Source organism: Saccopteryx leptura, chromosome 5, assembly GCF_036850995.1.
Source record: "Saccopteryx leptura isolate mSacLep1 chromosome 5, mSacLep1_pri_phased_curated, whole genome shotgun sequence".
NCBI lineage: Eukaryota > Metazoa > Chordata > Mammalia > Chiroptera > Emballonuridae > Saccopteryx > Saccopteryx leptura.
The window spans coordinates 5,340,918-5,365,860 of record NC_089507.1 but is presented as its reverse complement, the minus strand read 5'-3'; the positions used below and the strand labels follow the sequence as shown (position 1 = coordinate 5,365,860).

At 55.8% G+C, this 24,943-nt stretch overlaps 1 protein-coding gene across 4 annotated transcripts in view; it reads left to right on the top strand.

Annotated features, from left to right (window-relative positions):
• SLC2A9 (solute carrier family 2 member 9) overlaps positions 1 to 18,863 on the top strand; it is a 117,003-nt gene extending 98,140 nt beyond the window's left edge. For 3 of the 4 annotated variants that reach the window (XM_066384527.1, XM_066384528.1, XM_066384526.1), the window contains 2 exons: positions 7,116 to 7,243; positions 17,516 to 18,863. In XM_066384527.1, coding sequence (XP_066240624.1) covers positions 7,116 to 7,243; positions 17,516 to 17,755 — 368 coding nt within the window. In that variant the 3' untranslated portion in view covers positions 17,756 to 18,863. The remainder of the gene's footprint in view (positions 1 to 7,115; positions 7,244 to 17,515) is intronic. The other variant, XM_066384529.1, reaches the window with a different exon arrangement.
• Positions 18,864 to 24,943: the final 6,080 nt, after the last annotated feature.

Below are 24,943 nucleotides of genomic sequence, written 5' to 3'. Positions count from 1 at the left end.
TAAATAGACCAGGTAAAGCCCATGAAAAGTCTTTTATCCAGACGGACTCAGAAATCTCTGTTAGCAAACACCTTTATGAGGCTGGAGCAGCACGTTTAGCAGCGGAGTGGAGCAGATCAATTTTTCCCCTTTTCCTTGTTCCAGATGATGGAAGATGAGCTACGTGTAGTTCACTTGCTAAAACTGTACTTCCCACATGAATCCTATTCCCCTTTTATAGATGGAAAAACCAAAAATCAAACAGATTGAGGAAGTAACTTCCCCCCAAGTCACAGAGCGCAGAGGCAAGTTCTGGATTCGAATCTAGCCTGTCCTGTTCTAGGACCCGCAGCCTTAGCTCCCACCTCGGCACGTGGTCGGTGCTCCTTGGCTGGATGCTGAAAAATTGAGTGGCATCAGGCCCATGTTGACATCGGCCTGCGAGGCCCATGCCGAGGATTTGGGTTAAGCAGGGGGAGTCTCTGTGTCCACCTCGCCAGGATGGGTCTACTCTGAGTCGTCCTAAGTCAGTCCCGCTGGGGTCCGCGTGGGCAGAGGGAATGTTGTCACTTGCCTCTCGTTATCGGAGTGCCTTGTCTGAAGGTGGCGTCAGAGCATCTTCGCTTTTGTGGTTTCCAGCTGTCCCTGCTTCAGACACTGTCTGCGCCCAGAAAAGCCAGGAGACACCTTTGTCTTTGTCCCTTAAACTCACAGTCACCTAAATCACAGCACTCGGTGCTCTGTGCAGACACGTACAGAGCCTCCCGGTGGAGGGAGGGGTGGAGGGAGGCAGGACGGAAGGTGAGGACCATTTCGGAGCTGCAGGGGACCTCGGCGATCCTGGGCAGATGAGGAAATGTCCCCGGGGAGCTGTAACGAATCGGAACTGAGGCATCCAACCTTGTGAAAGGACATAGAGGCTCTCTAGTCCAGTGACTCACGGGAAGCCCAAGCCCATCTCTGGGGTCCCTGCCAGGGAATTCCTCTAACCGTAACTTGATTGCTTCCCCTGATGGGCAACACACTACATGAAATGGGCAATGCTAGACTCCAGGGGTCAGCAGATGTGCCTTGTAGGCGAAATCTAGCCCATGGCTTGTTTTGTATGACCCACAAGCAAACAAAACAAAACAAAACAAAAAAAAAACAAAAAAAGCAGGGTGGTTTATATTTTAAAGAGAAAAAAAAAGAGGAATGTGTGACAGAGACCACAGGTAGCCTGAAAAGCCTGATGTATTTCCTATATGATATATTTTCACAGAAAAAGCTTGCCTGTCCTTGCCCTAGTCCACTTATACAAATCAGCTGCCCTGGGCTCACTCACAACCTGCCTTGGGTGCTTTCCTGCCCCAAACAAGAGCTTCGCCTTCCGTGTTTTCTCCCACGCCCTCACCCCCTCACGATGACGCTGACCCCCACCCCTACCCCCACCCCCACCCCCACCCGGCACTTGCAAAGGTGGCTTTCTCACGGTCACACCTTGTGCTGTTTCTGGTCCTTTGCTTCCCGATCTCTCTATCCTTGTCTGCGAGTCTCCCTCCAGGGAGGTCCTCCTGTCCTCCCTAGTCCCAGACCAGCTGTCTGTCCCCACCCACATCCCCCACACCCCTCACGGTCATCCCCCAAACACTGAGCCTGCCAGCGGGCCAGCACTCAGTAAACTAGTGTCTTTTTCACGCATTCCTCACACTGGTCCTGGAGTCCCTGCTGCGCTGAGTGGCGCTTTCTGACCCCGAACGCGTGGGTTTTGCTGACATCAGGCGTGTCCTGTTTTCCGCCCCAGCTGTCCATTCTCTCGCACCAGCCGGGTGTCCGAAGTGTGGGTCCACTGAGGGGGCTGGGAGGCGTGAAAAGGGGCACGTGCTTCTGTATCCTGAGGAACGAAGGGCGAGCAGTTGGGGGGCACGTCGGGGTGGCGGTGGCTCTGTCACTTCCCTGGGGCTGCTGTCACAAATGACCACGGACGCGGTGGCTCAGAACCCCCTCGATGTACTCTCCGCAGGCCTGGGGCTCAGAGGGGTGCAGTTCCCCGGACCCAGAGGCATGGTGAGGGCAGGGCCGGGCCCTTCTGGCTACCAGGGACGGTGTCCCCTTGCCTTTTCCACAGGGAGGCCACCTGCATTCTCTGGTTCGGGGGCCCCCTTCCCAGTCCTCAAAGCTAACAGGGTAGCATTTGCTCCTCCCTGCGCTCGTGCGCCCCTTCCAGAAGGACCCTGCGACTACCCTGGGCCCACCTGGATCGGACAGGACAATCCAGAATCACCTCCCCTATCTCCAGACCCTTAACTTCATCGCCTCTGCAAAAATCTCTTTGTCCTGTAGCCTGAGCCCCAGGTTCCGGAGGCTCCGACGTGGAGGCCTTTGGGTGGGGAGGCCCGCCAGCTCCCGCCAGCGCCCCCTGAGGCTCAAGGGCACGAGCTGGCGGGACATGTCGGGAACGTGGGTGAGTAGTCCAGGCGGCTGGCCGGTTGCGTCACGGGGAGCTGTGGGTGCTCGCCACGGGGACTGGGGTGGGCAGGACCCTCCCAGACCCTCCCAGACCCGACCTTGTGTCTCCTCTTGTACAGTGATTGTGTTCGTTGGCTCGGGAGTCCATAGCAAAGTCCACAGACGGGCCTTTGAGAACAAGAAACGTTTGTTTTCTCACAGTTCAGGAGGCTGGAAGTCCAAGATCAAGGTGCCAGCAGGGTTGGTTCTTCTGAGGCCTCTCTCCTTGGCGGGTGGACGGCCGTCTCCTCCCTCTGTCCTCGCGTGGTCAGCCCTCTGTCGGGTGGACGGCCGTCTCCTGCCTCTGTCCTCGCGTGGTCGGCCCTCTGTGTCTGTGTCCTCCCTCTGTCCTCGCGTGGTCAGCCCTCTGTGTGTGTCTGTGTCCTCCCTCTGTCCTCGCGTGGTCAGCCCTCTGTCGGGTGGACGGCCGTCTCCTGCCTCTGTCCTCGCGTGGTCAGCCCTCTGGGTGTGTCTGTGTCCTGCTCTCCTCTTCTTGTAAGAACAGCAGGCAGACTGAATTAGGGCTCAGCCACGGGACCTCATTTACCTTAACCACCTCGTTAAAGCTCCAGTCTCCAAACCCAATTGCATTTTGAAGTGCTGGGGGTTAGGACTTCAACACATGAGCTCGGTGGTGGGGGAGGGGACAGTGCAATGCAGCCCGTGACGGTGATGGAGAGCGAGGGTCCTGGACCACAATACCTATCAGCTCTCACCACAACCGAGGACAGGGAAGGGACAAAAGAGAGCGGCCCTTTTTCTCTTTTAAAGATTTGCATCTGTCTTGTTCAGTCCTGTATTCCTAGCGTCAGTAAGTAAGGTCCTTCCCTGTGCCCAGCTGTGACCCAGATGCTGGGATAAGCCTTTAGAACAGTCCCCACCAGAGCTTACGTTCCTAGATAGGGAGTTAGGCACAGCCACAAAATAGCAAATATATAAAGCTGGGTCACTGTAAGCCCCACGGGGAGGAGGGGACCCAGATAAGGAAAGGAACAGTGACAAGACAGAGCGGCAGGGCTGCATTTTGACTGAGGTTGTGGGGAAAGGCCTCCCGGGGCAGGCGAACCTCGAGCAAAGATCGATGCAAAGGCAGGAACTGACCTGCGGACCCCTGAGCGGAACTCTCCTGGGCAGAGGGAGGAACTGAGTCCGGAACCTGCCTGGCGTGGGCTAGAACGGGCTGCCCGCCAGCAATAGAATTCTAGCCACACAGGGAACTGTAGATCCTTCTGGCAGGTGGCCACATCCAAAAGAGCAGAAAACAAACACAAGGCAAAATTACACTTAATACTATATTGTATTCAGTCCTGTGTCCCCAAAGCACGACCCTCTTCGCATGTGATCGTTATACCAGACGTGTGCACGGGCACTTGAAGTTCTTTATTTTGCAGTCAGCCTTTCAGTCGGCGTGTAGTGTGTACTCAGAGCACATCTCAGCGCAGACTGGCTGCATTTCAGGAGCTCCATTGCCACCTGTGCTGAGCGGCTAGCACCTCAGGGCGGCTAGCACCTCAGGACAAGCAGGGCGGCAGGCGGCTGGTGGCGGCTGGCGGCTGGGACACACAGGACCAGCGGGGACACGGAGGGAGCTTAAGCCAGAGCGTGGGGAGGGAGCAACCCTGCAGCCGCAGGTGGTGACTGCTGGGCTCCCGGTGCAGTGGGAAACCACCAGAGGGTTTTCATCAGAGGGCTGGCCGAACCTGATTTCTATTCTAAATGATCCCTTTGGCTGCTGTGTGGGTAACAGCCTGGAGGCACTGTGCCCCAGATGTCCTCAGAGAGCTGCTCTGAGGTGAGTCTTCCAATAAAAAGATAATGATAGTAACAGTATAGTAATAATGTCACACTTTTACATCCACCACCCTGTTGGATCAGTGCGCCCATTTCCCAGATAAGAAAACTGAGGCTCGGAAAGTTAGTGATTGGCCCCACATATCAGGGTTAGTATCAGAGCAAGGGCTGGGGGACGTCCCCCTGTGCCCCAGTCCCTCCCTGCCTCCTGAACTCGCTTAGCTGGAGGCGGAGCGGTCCCGGTGGGCGTGGCTCATGGCTCTCGGCTGTGCCTCTTGCAGACGGCACAGACCATCAGACAGGCAGCCAGCACAGTCATTCCCTCTTTGTTGTTCAGGAAAGTGAGTAGGAGTCTCGCCCCTGCTCCATGCACCAAGGGAGGGGCGTGGGCGTGGGGTCAGAGCAGGCCACCCCTCCTACTCCTGTGACATCCTTGGGAAGTCACTTAGCTTTCCCAGGCTGCCGCTTGAGACTAACAATTATGCAATAAGGACTGTTTAGCAACACGCACCAGGCCTGGCCCAGAAGGGGCTTGGGGAGTGAACTTCCTTCCTTGCCTTCCTTATTAAGGCAGATTGAAATATACTGCTCACAAAAATTAGGGGATATTTTATCGCTTCATAGACATTTTGAAATATGCCCCAATTTTTATGAGCAGTATATATGACATGCCTTGCCGGAGAAAAGACCAGAACAGGGTTTCTCCACCTCTGCCCTACTGGCATTTGGGGCCAGGTGATCCTGTGTACTGTACCACGTTGACCAGCACCCCAGCCTCTCCTCACGAGCTGCCAGTAGCAACTCCTTTTACTGTGACCACCAGAAACGTCCCCAGGCATTGCCAGATGTTCCCTGGGGACAGAGAATCACTCTTGGTCAAGAACCACTGTCATAATTTGGTGATTTGAAATAAGAACAAGCTCAAGACTCAGCCTGCTTGGCTCCATCTCTATGTGATGGACAGGCCCCTCTCCCACTCTCCCTCCTCCTCCCCCTGCCATCTCCCTCCCCTCCCCCCTCCCCTCTCCCTCACTCCCTTACCTCTTTCCTCATATCTAAATAACAGTATCTTTTCTCAAATGTTCGCTATGTGTCACATATTGTCCTGTGACTCTCAGCAAAAGCCTGTGAGATTAGTATCCATTTTACAGATGGAGAAACTGAGGCACAGAGAGATAAGGTGCTCATCCAGGGTCACACAGCCAGCCAGAAAGAGGCAAGCGGGTTTCGAGTCTGAGCCTTGGAATCTGAGCTCCCAGCGGGAGGCGCTGGGCGTGTGAGACATTAACACTTTCTGATTCTGACAGCGGAGCCAGCGCTCCGGGACCTGAAGGCCAGCTTTAGAACAAGCCCGTGGGCAACCATTGTGCATTTTGACAGATATCTTCAAGACATGGAGAGTCTGCTTTCTTCGTAGGAAACAGCACATCAAATCTTTTCAGAATCAAATTTTGAGTGTTTACTTCAAGCAAGAAGTCTTGGCTGAATGTGTCCTCTCTGTCAAAAACTCCAGGCAGATGAGGAGGCTGCCAGCCCTGGGGGGCTTGCAGGCAGTGGGGGGCGACGGCTGATCTGCTCTCTGAGTTGTTTTTGACGTGTGGGGCCATGACAGTGAGAGCTCTGGAAAGACACGGGGCTCCGTGTGGGGCCATGACAGTGAGAGCTCTGGAAAGACACGGGGCTCAAACTGGCCCTGGCTCTGTGACCTTGGTTGACCTTGAGGCTGAGTCCCTAGGGGTAACCAGGCAGAGCATGAGAGGTCCTACAACACGTGTGCTATGCTCACACTGAAAGCTTCGCCACCAAGAGGTGAGGGGTCTCTGAATCCATTCCTTCTTTCCGCCCCCACTGCTTCCCAGTGGCGTCCAAACTGAGCCTGGTGACAGTCCCTCAGTTCCCCTCCCACCACTGCCCCGGCTGGTCTGTGTGTGCTAATGTGTAGGTCTGATCGGCACAGTGGGGACCCCAGCTGAGGATGGGGGGTGCAAACAGACCCCCCCCAGCAATCATGCTAAGCCCCAGGGCCTGGGTCTGGGCACGGTGAGGGGACCTTGTGGGAGGGGGAGGAGGAGGGGGAGGGTACAGGCATTCTGAGCCCGGGGTGCCTGAGAGCATTTAAAAATGTGGGGAAGCCTTTGGGTTGCCATGGTGACTGGGGGTACCGCTGGCATCAGGAGGCAACCAGTGGTAAACATCCAATTCTGCACACACAGGGACAGTCTCTCAAAAGAAAGGGTTGTCCCGCCCCGAAGATAATGATATCTTCGCCGACACTCCACTGCCAGGTGACTCAAGAGGCCACCACACATCCAGTCAAGGGACTAGTTTGGCATGGCTTCCATCCTCCCTCAAACAAGGGTTGGCAGGAAAAGTGAAATCCGGAGGCCCGAGTCCCAAGCCTGAGTTCTGGCTGTGCTCCTCGGGCGCTGGGTGACCCGGGGGAAAGTGAAGTCACCTCTCTGGGCTTCAGCTTCCTCACCCAGGAATACAGTAGTAAATACTGTCTGACTCACTCAGTTCTTACAGAGCTGAAATTATACACGTCCTCAGCACGACATATTCCGTAAATGTCCCTGGACACATCTAGCGCTCAGCTGTGGCGGGTCACCGCTCGATTCAGAGGGCATTTGGAGAGCAGAGAGAGCGATGACTCTCTCGTTCGCATGAGGCAGGTCAGAGAAATGGTTTGTATACCTTCAAGCGTCTGGGCTGTAGCTCCAGCTCCAGCACCCGACCCCAGAGCCCTCACTCACAGGCAGACCGACTCTGACGGGAGCGCCCCCTGCAGGTGGCGATGGGTACTGGCCGCACGGCCCTCTTCTGGGGGTGACTAATTCCGTGCCCCGGTTCTGACGCAGGCGGCATCCCCTTCATTCTGACCGGCGAGTTCTTCCAGCAGCCGCAGCGGCCGGCGGCCTACATCGTGGCGGGCACGGTCAACTGGCTCTCCAACTTCGCGGTGGGGTTGCTCTTCCCCTTCATCCAGGTACAGTGGACCCCTGGGGTCTCGCGCATGGTGGGGGCCCCTCTGGTCTGGCAGCCCCCTGAGTGAACTGGGGGGGGTCATAGAGCAGAGGCCAGTCCTCCCTCCACCAGAAACTTGGCCCAAGGAAGGGTGACGCGGGCTTCGGCCCAGACCCTTAACCTTCCTTCTCCTTCCTGCACATTCCGGGAGCTTCCCCTGAATGCTCAGGGCTGCTTCAGAGGGAGTGAGCTTCCCGTCCCCGAGGGCGTTCAAGGAAACCTGGTTAGAACCTCGCACCTGCAACCTACTCGTCATGGGTGCTCGGTGTGGGTCGCTGTGTCCCACAAATTTCCTACACAGTCACGCGCCGCATGGCAATGTGTTACGGGGAGGATCACTTTCGTTCCAGCTGGCTCCCTTTCCGTGGGGTGCCCACCCAGCTGGAGGCTCAGGAGCCACTCGAGAAACATGGCCAGGTGGTCTGGAAGAGCCAGGGAGAGATCCCCACCACAGAGCCCCCTGGGCAGGAACAGGGGGTCAGGAGGGATCCCCCCTCTGGGCAGAAACAGGGGGTCAGGGGGGATCCCCGTCACAGAGCCCCCTGGGCAGGGGCAGAGGGTCAGGAGGGATCCCCCCTCTGGGCAGGAACAGGGGGTCAGGAGGGATCCCCCCTCTGGGCAGGAACAGGGGGTCAGGAGGGATCCCCCCTCTGGGCAGGAACAGGGGGTCAGGGGGGATCCCCCCTCTGGGCAGGAACAGGGGGCCAGGAGGGATCCCCCCTCTGGGCAGGAACAGGGGGTCAGGGGGGATCCCCATCACAGAGCCCTCTGGGCAGGAACAGGGGGTCAGGGGGGATCCCCCCTCTGGGCAGGAACAGGGGGTCAGGGGGGATCCCCGTCACAGAGCCCTCTGGGCAGGAACGTGGGGGTCGGTGTGACACAGCCCTGAAAGCTGGGGGGGAAGGGACTTTGTGAGAAACAGGGCAGTGAGGAGGGACGGAGGATGTGGTGGGTCTCAGGGTAGGAAAGGGAACCCCAGTGAATGCGTGGGTCCCCTCATTGCATCTCGGCCAGGTGGTCATCCAGCCTTCATGGAACCCTCTGGAGACGGGTCTCAGGGACTCAAGCCCACCATTGCCAATCTGATCCATAGAACCTGCTCCCTTGTATGAGCCATGACAAGAGTCGATGAATGTGGACTGTGTGTCTGTCTCCGGAGCAAGGTGACCAGGGCCTCTAAGGCACTAAGCTATGCTGTGTCCAGATGTGTGGCACGACGCTTGGCCACGACCGGAAGAATAGCTGGGTAGGAGTGAACATCTGTCAGGGACGCAGACTGAGCTGTGGGTCCTCGTCTTGATTATAACACTTGATTGCGTTAGATAGGAAATAACACTGGGAGTCACGATGGCCAAGGTCACGCTGCTACTGCAGAGTGGGACTCGACCTAATCTCCCTTTCTCTCTCTCTCTCTCTCTCTCTCTCTATTTCTTTCTCTCCCTTCCTTCCTTCCTCACTCCCTCCCTCCCTCCCTTCCTTTCATCTTTCCTTCTTTCTGTTTTCTTCTTTTTCCTTCCTTCCTTCCTTCCTTCCTTCCTTCCTTCCTCCTTCCTTCCTTCCTTCCTTCCTCCTTCCTTCCTTCCTTCCTTCCTTCCTTCCTTCCTTCCTTCCTTCCTTCCTTCCTCCTTCCTTCCTTCCTTCCTTCCTTCCTTCCTTCCTTCCTTCCTTCCTTCCTTCCTTCCTTCCTTCCTTCTTTCATTCCATAAACCCTTGCTGAGCATCTACAGCACACCAAGCACTCTGTGAGGTGCTGGGGACCCTGATGCTAAGGTCTGTATGGCCCTCGGGGGCTCTAAGCCGGCTTGGTGGTGAGCTGTGGGAGAGGGGCAGACATGACCCCAGGGCTAACCGGGCGGAGCACGAGAGGTCCTACAACACGCTCATGGTGCACAATATTGCAGCAGCTCCCACGAGGGGGAATGGTTCTCCCAGCTGCAGGAGTTGGCCCCGGAGGCTCGAAGCCCAAGTGAACTTAGCTTTGTGGGGGTGGAGAAGACGGGAGTTCTGGGCAGAGGTCCCCAGGAGCAGCACGGAGTTCCACTGGGACACCTGTCCTCCCTCCTGTCTTCGTTCCCGAAGGCTGTCGCAACGAAGCAGCACAAACTTAGTGGTTTATAACGGAGATTCTCGTCCGCTGTGCCACAAGAATTGTTAGAATCGCAAGGCCTATTTAGTCAGGGGCACTGACCTCTTTTCCTTTAGACTGTCAAATAAAACAGTGACAACGGCCAACACAGCAATAGCCATCCAGCGTGCATAAATCAAAATTATACTTTTTTTTTTAGATTGGCAAAAAGTACATTTTTGGTGTGCCACAGAATTTTAGTCATTGGTTTATGTGTGCTGTGAGATGAGAAGGGTTGAGAATCCCTGGCTGGTAACAATAGATATGTGTGCCCTCCCGGTTCTGGGGGCCAGAAGCACAGAATCGAGTAGCGGGCGAGGCTGGTTTCCGCTGGAGGCGGAGGGAGGGCCTGCTCTGTGCCCTCCTTTTAGCTGCTGGTGGTTTTCAGCAGGCCTTGGCTTGCGGCCACACCGCTCTACTCTGCCTCCATCCTCCACTCCCCCTGTGTGTGTCTCTCTGTCTCTTCCTATAAGGACACTCATGGTTGCATTTAAGGCCCACCCTCCTACAGTATGACCTCATTTTAGCTTGATGGCATCTGCAAAGACTATTTTTGAACAACGGCCCATTCGCAGGTACCAGGGGTCAGGACTTCAACATATCTTTGGGGCGGGGCGGGGCGGGGCGGGAGGGGGATTCACAATTCAATCCACAGTACCTTCCGTGTCTAGATCGGCCAGCTCGTGCCAGTTGGCCCAGGATTATCCCTGTAAGTCCCACATCCCAGGAAAACCCTCTGGTCCTGGGCAATCCAGGGCAGCTGGTCACCCAGTCCCTCCCTCACCAGTGCTCCCTGGGTCACTTTCGCACCCCTGTGTGTGTTGAGTGGGGGGAGGGGGCCCTGCCGGGGACCGCACCTGTAACACCGGCTGGCCTCAGCACCGAGTCGCTCAGCACGTGGTAGCTTCCGCGCTTGTGTGTTGCTCGTATTGTCCCCGTGTTAGACACAATGACCCACAAGAGAAACTGCAGGCTTTGGGCTCAGACAGCCGGACCTTGAACCCCTGGCTGTGCTGCTCAGAGGGTCACACTCTGTCTGACTTTGGTTGCTCTTCGAGCATCATTTTTGTGTCCAGAAAACAAGAGAGCCGCCCCCCTTCTGCAGCAGGGCTCCCGAGGGAATCAGAGAGGAGTCCAGGCTTGCGCTCCGTGTCTGCACTCCGTGTCTGCGCACGGACACTCAGCAACAGCTGCTCCCTTTGATCATTATTCGTCCCGTAAAGGTCACTTCCTGCCATGCCATCCTGCGGTCAGCTGGGAAAACGAGACAGGACAGAAAGTAATTCATCTTAAGTGACGGACCTGACAGCGTCCCTCTAGCTGAGCAATCCAGGACTGGCCGCCTCTCAAAGCGTGACTTCCCTCCCACTCGCCTCCCCGCCCTCTGCCCTGTCCCTTCCTGCAGAATGTTGTCCCTGTGGGCTGCGTTGGTCCCCCGGGAGACCCTATGGCTCTCTGTCTCTCTGCCCTCAGCCGCGGGCCGCCTTTCTGGGCCTCCGCTGTGGTCAGCCTCAGTGTGTCCTCTGGGTCGTTCTGTCGACGCCTCCAGACCACTCGGCCCCAGACATCTGCGCCCCTGTTTTCTGGTGCACGGAAAATTACATGCGGATGTATGTGTGCCTGTTTCCACTGCAGTGAGAACATCCCATCTGAGCTCAGTGAAATCCGGAAGGGAGAGAACGATTCTTTTCACCTAGAGAAACATTGGGTCCTATCCCAAAGGCCTAGGTCACATGATCGGGACAGCTGACGAAGCTCCGGGGTGAGGTGGTCTCAAAGCAAACAGACTGCCCCCGGCCTCTTTGGACGGCCCAGATGACACTCCTTGGGTCCGGAGGGAAGGAGAAAGAGCGTGTCATACTCACGGTCTCTGGTGGCAGCACCGGCTGGGGCGGGGCCCAGGAAGCAGGCAGCGCACGGGAGGGCAAGTCCTGCTCTGATGTTTCAGAAAAGAACAGACATAATCCTCATGGGGACAGAGATGTTTTGTTTTGTGGGAGGAGGTAAACCGGGTGTCCTACTGGGCTGAGCGTTGCAGGGACCGTTCAAGCGGAGACTGAGGAGAGAAGTGTGTATATATGGGGGGCGTGGGGGTGGCTCCTGGCCGGGAGGAGGAAGATGCGGCCGCTGAGCAGGCACAGGGCACCCGAGGGTCTGGGGGGAATGCACATCATGCTGAGGGAGGCCAGGGAGGTCCAAGCCAAACCCCCCACGACGTCAAGGCAGCAGAGGGATTAGGAGTTTGCCCCAAGGACTCCAGGAAGCCACTGCAGGAGGCTAAGACATGCTCGGTTTTGTGCTTTTAAAGAACCCTGGCCGCCCGGTGGGAAGTGGATCCTGTGCAGGGACAGGGGAAGCGGATGCTAAGGTGATCGGAAGGAGAACGGGTGACCTCTGTGTGTGCTGGGGGTGGGGGCAGGGGGGTGAGGGGGCAATGGCACAAGGAACTTTCTGGAGTGGAGGCGATGTTCCCCACCTTGATAGAGGTGTGAGCCCCCCAGGGTGTACTCTTCTCCAAGCTCGTTGAGCTGAACTCGTAAGATCGGTGCCAGGCACTGTCTGTACATTTTATCCTGATTAAAAATGTGTGCATGTTGGAAAAAGAAAGGTGCTCAGGGCAGAGTCATCAGGACTCAGAAGCTAAGCAGGCAGAGAGGGAGGGAGTCGTGAAAGGTGATTTCAGGTGTCCCCCGTGGGCTGGCAGTGCCGTTTCAGACAGCAGGGGCAGAAGGAGGCTAAGCGTGGGAGGCTCGCAGAGCCCTGAGGGTGGCGTCCAGTGCCCAGCACGGCATCTTCATCCGAAATGCCACCAGGCAGTCACAGGGCTGTGTCTGCTGTACAGGTTCCCGGGCAGCTCCCACACGATCTGAAGTGTACGTGGGACGGTGACTTGGGAGCCACAGGCACCCCAGAGATGTAAGTCACCACTCAGGTCCCGGCTCCCTTCCAGCTCCTCCCTCCCACCCCCCCCCCCACGCCCCCGAAACATCCTAATGGTCCAGATCCTCTCTGCTCATGAAGTAGAGCAGCCTCGCCTTTCAAGGCTCTGCAGAATCGGAGTGACAAGCGTCAAGGCCCCGACTTCCTCCCCATCGGTTCTTACGTGGCGGTCCCTGCGCTGACTCACCCCAGAGCCCCCTGTGAGCGAGGTGGGCCGGGGTCGCAGCTCTGCGGGTGGGACTGGGAACTGAGAAGAACTAGAATTTGTCCCATCGTGAAAACCTAACGTGACCGCCGTTCGTACATCCAACCAGCTCCGTCAAGTCCCCCGCTGGCCTTCGTGTGCCCGTCCGTTCTGCATGCTTTCACGAGAGAAATGCTGCAGGAGCCAGGTGCTGTCTAGACCTGGGGGGTCTCGTAGTTGTATAAGGACAGTCATCCTGACGGTGTTTTTCTGTCCTCTGTTCTACTACTCAGCCTGTGTTGCTGAGTGCCATCCGTGTGGATCGCGTAGCTCTAGGTCATTGTTCCTCACTGCCCTGTAGATAGCATTTGCATGAACCTATTCCAGAGTGTTAATTCCCCCCCCCCATGAGCCCCCGAGTCTTCCCTGCGTCCTGCTCTGCAGTGTACCCTGACCGTCCCACTGCACACGGGGTCTCTGAGATGAGGCGGACGTTGGCCGTCTGCTGCTGCTCAACTCGGAAGTCACCAGCCACGTGTGGCTCTGGAGCCCCTGAAATGCGGCTGGTGCCGCTGAGGAACTGAACTTTTTTTTTTTTTTTTTTTTTTTTTTGTATTTTTCCGAAGCTGGAAACGGGGAGAGACAGTCAGACAGACTCCCGCATGCGCCCCACTGGGATCCACCCGGCACGCCCACCAGGGGGCGACGCTCTGCCCACCAGGGGGCGATGCTCTGCCCCTCTGGGGCGTCGCTCTGTTGCAACCAGAGCCACTCTAGCGCCTGGGGCAGAGGCCATGGAGCCATCCTCAGCGCCTGGGCCATCCTTTGCTCCAATGGAGCCTTGGCTGCGGGAGGGGAAGAGAGAGACAGAGAGGAAGGAGAGGGGGAGGGGTGGAGAAGCAGATGGGTGCTTCTCCTGTGTGCCCAGGCCGGGACTCGAACCCGGGACTTCTGCACGCCAGGCCAACGCTCTACCACTGAGCCAACCGGCCAGGGCCAGGAGCTGAACTTTCAAATGATTTAAATTCAGATAGCACCGCTCTAGAACGTAGCCTACGCTCAGGGGCGGAATGGCTGGGCCGTGAGGCAGGCACACACCACGTCCCCCTGCCCTTGCTGACGCCAACTAGTTTCCCAAAGTACTTGCAGCTCTTTACAGCCTCCCCCGCGCTGCGCAAAGCCGTGCTGCTCATCGCCTGGTCCTGGCCTTGTCGGGCTGTCTGCGCTCTCACTCATCTGATGGGTGCGCCAGGGTGGAGCATCCCAGCTCTGGCCTGTTACCCTGAACGACTGAGCACTTCTCCGTGCGCCGCTCTGCCCTTGGCGATGGCTCTCCTGTGCGACGCTTGTTTGCCCGTTCTGCCCTTTTCTCTACTCAGCGGTCTTTTTCTTATTGACGCATAAGAGTTGGATCTGTAATTTGGGTATGAATACTTTGTTACGTGTAACAATACATCCTCCCCATTTGTGACTCTCATACGCTTTCTGTGGGACCTTTTGATGATGAACAGATGCTCTGAATTTTAAAGTCACCCGATGTATCGAATTCTTCATCTGCGGACTGAGATCTAAGCTTGTGAAAGTGCTTCCTCTCAGAAACCCTTGGGCGAGGTTCTGTCTGTTTCACTCAAGGGGGACATGAGGACAGCCTGGGGGTGGCACATCGCTGGGTCACGTGACGAGCGGAGCGCGCTGGAGGCAGACCCAGAACGGAGCTCTGCTGATTCCCAGGCGGGTCCTTCCCACGACAGACAGGCAGCCCCTGGCTGCCCGACAGCCTCCCGCTCGGGGCGGCCCGCCCACACCAGCCATCACCCGGGGCGCCTGGACAGCCTCCCGCTGGGGCGCTCGGGGCAGCCCGCCCACGCCAGCCATCACCTGGGGCGCCCTGACAGCCTCCCGCTCGGGGCAGCCCGCCCACGCCAGCCATCACCTGGGGCGCCTGGACAGCCTCCCGCTGGGGCGCCTGGACAGCCTCCCGCTCGGGCACCGCTGAGCGATTTAGAAGTGAGAGAGGAGACGGGAAAGAGGTGACGCTCGCATCTCTGTGCCAGGCACCTCGCAGCCCTGACGACACTGAATACATTTGCACAAGGGAGGCCGGTACAGAAGCGGGACAATGGCCCAGGTCAACTCGGAAGTCACCACTTCAAACCCAGGGGCAGCCCTTACCCGCTGGGTGGCCGTGGGCAGGTCACTCGCCCACTCTCATCTCCGTTTTCTCACCCGGAAGAGAAGGTTAAGAAGCCCTACGTCCCAGCTGCTATCGGGGAACCCTGGAGGGTGCCGGGAGCCCTTCCCTGCTCCCCACGATTAGGGGAGGACAGGGCACAAGCGAGCTCCAGGCAGGCAGCCTTCCTGTGAGCCCCAGATCTCACTAGTCCCTGCGTAGCCTCGGGGCTGCTTCCGGACCTCTCTAACCCTCCGTTTCCTCTAGAGAAAATGGAAGGGGAAATGGCCCTCTCATGGCGTGGCTGCGGGGCTCAGACGCGGCACAGTCTGGACCACAGCCGGCACCCAGGACCGGTTTAGTAACCGCTTGTCTCGTCCCAAGTTAAACACAGTTGCAAATAGGCAGTCACGCCAGGTCGTCACATGATCACCAACATGAAATTATCTCGGCAGTCACCACGACGTGTCCGTGGGCGGCCCCCGGCAGGGGAAGGGCCAGCTCCTAGCCGTGTGGCCCTTCCATCCGTGCGGTCCACTCGATCCTCTGCCGGGCTGGCCTGCCATACCGTTTGAGCCTCTGGGCTTGGGGTGGCCTGAGGGCTTCTTCTGTCCCATTGACTCTTGGGCCAGGTCCTTCCTCCTCTTCTCTCCTGTGCCCACTGTCTAAGCGGTGAGCACAGAGTGACAGTCACAGACTCTGGGGTCAGACTGGAACAAGCTCTACGTCTCAGCTACAGACACTGGCCCACTGACCCGACAACTTCACCCCTCTGTCTTCCCCTCTGCTAGACAGTACTTGTGCCACGGGCTGGTGCGAACACTCGGTCAGCATTAGGTAGACGGTGCCACTGGCAGCGTTAGGCTTGCCCACCTCAGTGCCCAGCCCTGCCACCCCCAGCAGTGCGATGCTGAACAGGAAGCCTGACCTCCCTTCACCTTGATTTCCTCACCTGTAAAGAAGGACCAGGTAGACCTGTTTCCCCGAGGCAGCAAACGAGCACATGTAAGAAAGCTTGAGCCCCGTGACTGGGCGGGAAGGGTGCTCACGTCGTCGTTGAGTTCCTTCTTTGCGCTCACTAAGCCAGCCAGCCTCCTGCCGGCGCCCCTCCCTCGGGGGGCGGGTGTCTGCAGAGTTCTGGTAAACACCTGAGCTTGGCTTTGTGACTTAGGGGGTCATGCTGGCTCTGAGCAGAGGAGTGATAGGCTCTTTCCTCTGCTTAGCCGGACAGCTCTGGCTTCTTTCTTGTGAATAGTCTTAAAGGGGTCAAAGGCAGAAGCGGGGAAATCAGAGAAGCTCTTACAATAATCCCAGCAAGAGGTGATGGTGGTTTGGACCAAAATGACAGCACACAAGTGGTGACAAGTGCTCAGATTAGGAGCCGGTGCAGAGGCTCCGTCTGGGACGTGCTGCATCAAACTTCCCTCCGGCATGCAGGTAGAGACGTTGAGGACCACGCTGCCTGCATCTCACTTCATCTCCAGAGCAGCGTGGGGTGGATATCACCAAGTGGGAAATGCGGAATTTCCAACCAACGGGTCGAAAGTCCTGGCACATCTTAAGGCTTGACACCAACATGTACATGGTGGAGCCAAGGTTCAAATCCTGCCCAGCGGACTGCAGAGCCCCACCCTCTCCTTCCCGCCTGCTCAGGGAGTCCTTGTGGACGGTGGGAGGTCCACACCCTCAGAGCCAAGCCCTCCCAGGGCTGGAGCACGTCCTACCCCCGCCACCGCGCTATGGACTTGAAGGGGAGTATCTCACTCAGTCCTTACGACCACCCCGTGAGTACCATTGATGTCCTCACTTTACAGCAGTGAAGACAGAGGCACAAAAGAGTCTCGGATTCGGTATTCGGTACGAGGTGCATCTGGGATGGTGATCCGAAGACCAGGCTCTTAAGCCCTGTGTCAGACTCCAGAAACACCCCCACTCAAAGAAGAACGTGGAACTGAGTAAACTCAAGATACTGTTTCTGCTAACGTATCATCCCAAGACCTGTCACCTTAGCCTTGGGTCAATAGATGTTTATTGCATGAAAAAGTCACAGCCGTGACAGCTGGAACCCATAAAGTCTTTTATTTAACAAACATTTATGGAGGAACTCCGTGAGCCAGGCCCGGCGCAGGGCGCAGGAGCTCCAGGAGTGGCTGAGTCGTTGAGGAGCTCGGGGTCTAGGGCAGCGGGCTGGGTCGCTGTGGTGCAGGCACTCGGGGTGACAATTGGTGCATGCAATAGAGTGACCGCGTTCTGCATTTCTCTGTTTTTCTGGTCTGTCTCATTTGTACAAGGCTGGTTCAGAGTACCAATCGGTGAGTCACATTTTGTATATTAGAAGAAAAGTGATGTTATCCTGACCGAGTCCATTCATTGCTCCACATTTTCCTTATAAACTGGGGAACGTCCCTTCCTTTTGGCATCACACTTCTCTCACGTGTAGACTGGAGGGAGGGGGATGTGCTTATGGGTAAATATTAATGTAAGACAATGTCAAATAGTAGCACGCTTTGCTCTCATGGTGATTAAGTTTTTATAGGCCTACTTTTCAACAAATAAGAAACAAAGACGGCCACTTCCCCATCTTGACTGGGGTTGGAAGCCGATTTATTCATGCCTGCCTCGTGCGAGGCATCTCGTGTAGACGACGATGAGGCACCGTGGCCAGCAGAGCCAGCTTCCCACACGCTGAGTTCCATCCAGGGACAGGGACATGGGTCTATGAGTGGGGAGCCACCCAAACAATCTGGCCGGAGAGGGTTTCACGGCCGGTTCGGCGGTCCTCTGTCTGATGGTTGTTGTCTCTGCCTTTCCACAGAAAAGTCTGGACACCTACTGCTTCCTGGTCTTTGCCGCCATCTGCTTCGCAGGCGCTCTCTATCTGTATTTTGTCCTGCCCGAGACCAAAAACAGAACGCATGCGGAAATCAGCCAGGCGTTCGCCAAGCGGAGCAAGGCGTGCCCGCCGGAGGAGAAGACCGCGGAGAAGACTGCGGACAGGCCGGACCCGGACTCCTCCTTCACGCTGGACAGTTACATCAAAAATGGGGTCGTCTAAACGGACGATCTGACCGTCTCAGAAAACCAAAGATCCCCCTACACCTTTAACATTATTAGGTATTTAAAAATAAACCTTTGCTCGTCTAGCATTTCAACCCCTTGGGCTTTCTTCATGGCCGAGCCCTCCAGACTCTTCCGGGAGCTGGAAGGGACCGCCCGTGCTTAGACCCAGCGTTCTCCTCTCTAGATTTCTGGACTGCCTCCTTCACAACTTAGCCCATGGCTTCAAAATGGAATTGGGCCATCAGCCCCCTGGAATGCTGTCTCAGAGGAGAACAGGACAGTCTGACACTGACACAGGGCTTGATGGACTGAATGTCACTGACTGTGGTTGGGGTCCCAGCTCCGCCGTAAGAAGCTGTGAGCTGCTCTCAGTCTGGAGCCCGAGTCCTCAGTGAACCCTCGGCTTTGGTCCTGGGTGATGGTGTTCAGCATTCAGCAGAAAGACGCTTCATACCTCCGACGAAATGCCCGCTTCCAGTCTTTGGCTCTGCCTTGTGGATCTCAGGCTCAGGAGAGCCTGACACTAACCCACCAGCCGCTGGGTGCCGCCTTGCAAGGCTGTGTCCCCCGGGGGCTCGGGACCTGCAGCCCTGAACCGTCCTCGCCACAGAGAACAGGAAGAGGATCAATATGGAGGTGACCTAGAAAGGCAGATGTAAGAAGTAGCTTTTCAGTAGGTGAGGCAGGGGCTGCACATTGAACTTTTTATCATTTAAAAAAAAAATGTTAGAATGGTTCTGAAGCTAAACCTAGGCTTGGGGGTGGGGGGAGAACATTGTGATTGATTAGTGCTGTCTGCCACACAAGTGCTCCACATTCGCCAGTCCTAGAAGAGACTCTGGGGGGGAGGGGGAGAGTGCAGAGCAGGGTGCTCCACACGAGCAGACGCGTACGGACAGGTGCCTCGAAGGCGCGGCCGGCCCGGTTCCAGACCGCCACAATGAAGCGAGCATCACAATCAGATGACTCACACGCATTGTTGGGTTTCCCGGGGCATATAATAAATAGCTCCTGTTACACTCTGCTGCAGCCTCTTAAATGTGCGATAGCGTGATGTCTGAAATATGTACATACCTTCATTAAAAATATTTATTGCTAAAAACGCTAACCCTCTTCTGAGCCTTCAGCAAGTGCGATCTGTCTGCTGGCACAGGGTCTGGCCTCCCCATGGACGGCTGTGGGCTGAGCAGGGTGGTGGTTCCGGAAGGCTGGGCTGGCTGTGGCAACGTCTTAGGACAACAGTGAAGTTGGCAACACCGATCGGCTCTTCCTTTCACGAATGATTTCTCTGTAGCATGAGATGCTATTGGACGGCATTCTGCCCGCGGTAGAACTCCTTTCAAAACTGGAGCCAGCCCTCTCAGACCCCGACGCTGCCCTTATCAGCTGCACGTGTGGAATACGTGAAGTCCTTCGATGTCATTTCAACAGTCCCCCCAGCTTCCTCACCGGGAGAGATGGTGCCGACAGACGTGTCTGCCGCAGGGTGGCCGCGAACCTTCGGTGTGTCAGAGACACAGCCTTTCTGAAGCACAGTCAAACAAGGCATGCCTCAAACACTGCCCCAACGCAGACCGGCCGTTACTGAGACTTACTCGTCTCGCCGCTCCTCCTCACAGACATCCTGAAGAACTTGTCTCTTCCTCCTTTCCCCAGAATCCCAAGAGTGCTGTCTTTGTCATCTCACACCTGTACCACATTTCAGTCTCCTTCTGGCACCTACGAGGTTCCAGAAAAATTGCGTGTCCTGGGTGGGGGGAGGAGCCAATGAAAGAGCGTGGGTGCAGTGACAGGTGCGCTGACCATCCACCTTAGACTGCGGTGCAAAAGGCCACACCCCCTACGGGTGCAGAGCAGCAAGTGGTAGGGATCCTGGGTCTGGACTTCCTAGAGCAGAGATGTCATAACAGCCCAGAACTGCCTAGCAATGGTCTTTGCTTAGGAGAGGCAGAAACCTCTATCTTGTTCAAGCTCCTCTCACTTGGGGTTCCTCTTAGTCTTGGCTGAACCGAAACTCGGTTCATACGGGGCGTAACAGGAAAGAGCCCAAGGCAAATGAGACTACGCGAAGCAAATCCAGATCTTTAGACACTCGGCAAGCTTGTTGCCTGGGGCACAGGTGCCCCCAGCGAGGGCAGCAAGGACTTGCGTTCAGGAATGGGCTTGCGTTCAGGAATGGGCTTGCGTTCAGGAATGGACTTGCGTTCAGGAATGGACTGGCGTAGAGCGGCTCTGCCTCGGAGCTGTCTGTGGTGCTGACCCGGGCTTTCTGCCTAACAATACAAATTTCCCTTCTTTACAAGTTTGCAAAATACTTTCACCTTATTGCCGGATGGTGCCGGAGAAAGCCTGTGAAGTAAATATCACCAGATTCCTTTTGTTCAATCTAAATAAACCCTGTGCTTCCTGCTCTAAGTCCCGCCGAGTTTAATGTTCCCGTCACTGCACTGCAGGACCTCAGAGACTTGGCCCAACCCCGTCTCCAGAACAACAACCCTGATATGAACCCCCCCCCCTCCCAGGTATGCCACACCCATACATTGATCCCTGCCACCGTGACGACCTGCCACCTACTCACCTGTGGGGGACTGAAGCATTGAGTGGCCCTGGCGAATCCCGACTCCTGGTCGTTGTGTAATCCCCTGTCTCGTCGAATCCAGACTTGGCCATGCACTTTTCTTTGGCCATCGAAACGCCAGAAAATGTGACACAAGCAGAAGCTTGATGAGCACCTGTGCTCGAAGGCTTTCCCCCTTAGAATGCCCATGTAGTCGCGGGAGGAAGCCCAGCCTGGCCTCCTGGAGAGTGAAAGGCCACGTGGGTGGAAGAGGCTGAGCCGGATCCAGGTGGCCCTGCAGCTGCCCGTTGCTGTGTGAGCGAGTCCAGTGAGAGAGTAGCGGGAGAATCACCCAACCGGTTCACAGAGTCGACAAGAAATAGTAAGGTGTGGCTTGACACCGCCAGGTCTTAGCATGGTTCGTTCAAATCCTGTACAGATAGCGGATGCAGAACCATTATTCTTGGTTACATTTTCTCACGCACTGAGTGGTGTAGCACTGCTTAGAGACTATATAGCCAAGACAAGAACAGCAGTAACATTCTCTGGGGTGACGTCTAGCTCGTTCATCCAGCAAACATTTCATCCAGACCTACTATACACCTGTCCTAGCTAATGGGAAATACAAAAACGGATGAAACCGATCTCTTTCTTCAAGAGGCTGGAAGACGCTTGGAAGGACAAACCACTGGTGGTCAACATACGTCTGGTGGTCCGTCTGTCTTTCTCCTTCTCTTCACTCGGATCATTTTCACTCCCTGTTAAGATTATGCTGAGCTTCTCTTGCTTCTAGAACTCTCTCGGTGGTCCCCCCCAAAATCGCCAGGGTTTTTTTTTTCCCTTCTGATTCCCACAGACACCTGTGTTCAGTCTTCATGAGGATTTGTCACTGAATTAGGATTGTGGCCATCTTTCTCTGCTTGGATGTCTTTCCTGCTAGACTCCGAGTTCCTATGAGAAAGTGGCTGATTCATCCAAGACACCGTGTTCCTGGTAAGTGCTCATTAGGTTTACTGAACAACCAACTGTCCTGATAAAGATACAAAGGGGGTGTGATGGGACCCCTGAGGAGAGAGTGACTGTGGCTTTGGGGTGGTGAGGATAGATGCCTCTGAGTGGGGACATGTGAGCTGCATTTCAGATGAGGAATCAGATTTCACCCAACCGAGGGAGAAGAGGAATTAGGGACAAAAGGGCTAATGACGTGGGAATGGCAACTTCAGAGAACAGCACACTGTTGGTGGGGAGGTGAGGGGGAGAGCAGCACATCAGGCTGGCTGGTGGGTTGGGTCTAGACTGTGAAAAACCATGAGAGTGGCACCAACGCCCCTTCTTCCATGCGGCTGGGACCAAGCAGGCTCCACACCTGCCACCGATGGCCGCACTTAGGTCCTTGCAGAAGATGCCCTGTTCTGACCCTACTTCTCACTTGAAATAAATGACGGAACAGTAGGCGGTCAGACCACCGTAACTAGATTTCTTCTCATTTCGCCCCCTCTGAACATCCATGAGCTGGTGGTGAACCCCAAAGGGAGTGGGCTACTTTGAGTGACGGGGATCTGGCAGCTGCTCAGGGGCTTCAGACATTTGCTGTGACTTACACTGAGGGCTGGCTGTCATCATCCTCCACAGAGTCACTTCCCCTGGCAGATGTGTACGTTAAGTCAAGGACATTTCCTCTCATTAAATCACAGCCTTTGGAGGCTGCTGTTTGTTTCCACCAAGAACTAGAGCTTGGAAGTAAGAAAGGCAAAGGGAAAAAAGAAGTTGGGTTTGCAAGCAGGACGCGCGGGTGGCGGAGACAGAGGTGGGATTTCAGAAGCGTGTGGGAAGCCGGCTCTTGGCTGCGCCCGCAGCCCTGTGACCAAGGGCCTCCTGGATTGAGACCGGGCACATCTCAGCTTCTCGCTACTCACCATTGGGCAAATGGAGAATGCTGCATTCTGTGGAAGACCCCGAAACAGGAGAGAACATCTCAAAAGAGGTGATGGGAGCAGATGCTTCTGAGATGGGCCAATAGTTTCATCCCATGAGTGAAAAGAAATAGTTTTCTGCTAGAACAATGTTAGGCATTTTCGCACATATGACCCCCTTTGGTTCCCACAAAAAGAGCGGAGGGTGGGTGTGCACATGCTCATAATGTCCATTTCTTTTCCTTCTTGGAATTCAACACAGTTCTAATTAAATGGCCTGGACTGGAGATTAGAGACATTGGGTGTGTCCTCTTACCTGCTATGTCCCCAACAGTCAACACAGCCTCCTGCACAGAGCTCAGGACGAACGAGAGAGCTGCTGAGTGAATAAATTAATTGTGAATAAGACGTTTTGAAAAACCAGGGAGTTTTGACAAATAGAGGAACTAAGTTTGAGGATATTAGAAACCACCAAGCCGGTACATTTGGGCTGAAACCGAATGGCCTGGGACATCCCCAGCAAATGAGTGTGGACTTTTTAGTAGTGTGCTTTCTGTTGCAGGTAACAACATTCTAACTCATACTAGCTTTAAAAAAAAAATCTTTTTTAAGGGAAGTTTTCACTTGCTTAACTGGGAAATCTAGTAAGGCAACCAGCTTAAGTCTGGCTGAATTCTGGAGCTCAGATAATGCCCTTCGTGGTTCCAGCGGTATCTGCCATCTCTGGGCTCTGCTGGGCTCTTTTGGGCTTTCTCTGCTTGAGTTTCTCCAGTGTGACAGCCCCCAGTAGTACCAGCCTGGCACCTGCCCAGTTGGCCACCGACTGGGAGAAAAAAATCTCCCTCAGTGTATTAATTATCTATGACTCTGGAACAAATCACCCCCAAATTTTTCAACTTAAAAGAACAGCCCCGGCCCTGGCCGGTTGGCTCAGTGGTAGAGCGTCGGCCTGGCGTGCAGAAGTCCTGGGTTCGATTCCCAGCCAGAGCACACAGGAGAAGCGCCCATCTGCTTCTCCACCCCTCCCCCTCTCCTTCCTCTCTGTCTCTCTCTTCCCCTCCCGCAGCCAAGGCTCCATTGGAGCAAAGATGGCCCGGGCGCTGGGGATGGCTCCTTGGCCTCTGCCCCAGGCACTAGAGTGGCTCTGGTCGCAACAGAGCGACGCCCCGGAGGGGCAGAGCATCACCCCCTGGTGGGCGTGCCGGGTGGATCCCGTCGGGCGCATGCGGGAGTCTGTCTCTCCCCGTTTCTAGCTTCAGAAAAATACAAAAAAAAAAAAGAAAGAACAGCCCCATTTCTGCTCAGCTCTGCAGGTGAGCAAACTGCGCAGCTGTTTGGATCCGCATGGTGTTGTCTGGGTTCTGTCAGGAGTTTATGGTCAGGTGGTGTCAGCTGGAGGCCAGCAGGCCTCAGGTGGCCTCCTTCACGTGGCAGGGGCCTCAACTGGGTCAGGTAGGACAGCTGGGGCATGTAGGCCTCTCTCCACATGGTCTCTCTCTCCATGAAGTGCTTTAGTCTCAAGGAGGGTCCGGCTGGCTTGATCACAGAGCAGCGGGGTCCTAAGAAGTGGGAACAGCATCTGCAAAGCCTCAAGAGCAGGGGTCTCAAACTCGCGGCCCACGGGCCGCATGCGGCCCACCGAACAATTTTGTGTGGCCCGCAGACTAATCCACGAAGTTCAAAATATTTTGGATAAAATTAAGTAAGCCTAGGGGCCTACTTGTATTTTTCATTTCTCTAGCATCCTAGCTAAATATTAGCTTAGTTAACAGCAGTTGTGATGCGAACTACAGTTTCTGGTCGTTTTGTGACACTGAGTAAACTGCATGTACGATTGTGCTTGTTGTACTGATTTTTTTTTGTTTTCAACTGCAGTGAGAAAAGTGTTGCGTAACAGTTGCCTTTTGTAGACCTAGTGCGGCCTGCCGAACGGCTGTGATCTTGCTCTGCGGCCCACATGCTGAGTTGAGTTTGAGACCCCTAGAGGCTGAGGCTCGGAACTCACGTAGCATCCTTCACCTGATCAAAACAAGTCACAGGACCAGCCCAGACTCAAAATGGGGGAGGAAATAAATCCCACCACTCAGTGGGATGCATCTAAAGTCACATGGCCAGCCTTGCAGACGATCGACCGCCTGCAATGTCCAGGTGTCAGCTTCACAAAGTCTCTGGGTCTCCCTGGGTCAGTCATGGTGGCCAGAGAGAATGAGTTGCTCAGGCACTCTGCCCAGAAGTGGTAGGCAGGGGACCACAGGGATCTAACTGGCAACCCTTCCGGAGCCCTCTGGAATCAGGGCAGGAGTCCCCAGTGAACCAGACAAGGATGCAAAAGTGTGTTCAGAAAACAAAATCAACGCGGGCAGAGTCCCAGGCAGGCTCTGTCCATTGTAAGGGGAGGGCGACCGGCCGTGAAAGCCCAGCGACGAAGCCCAGAGGGTCACAGGGCCCCGTGGGGACAGAGGGTCACAGGGCCCCGTGGGGACAGAGGGTCACAGGGCCCCGTGAGGACAGAGACGCCCCAGCCCACACTCTGACTGTGCCTGTGCGCTTGCTCCTGGCTTCGGAGATGAATGCAGAACTCTCAGAGCCGGATGCCAGAAACGGCGTGAGCTCCTTCCCTTTCCCCTCCCACCATGCCTGGCAGCCTTCTCGTGGGACTTTGCTTCCAGAAAGCTGGTCAAACCTATTCAAACCCTGGTTTTTCTTCATAATT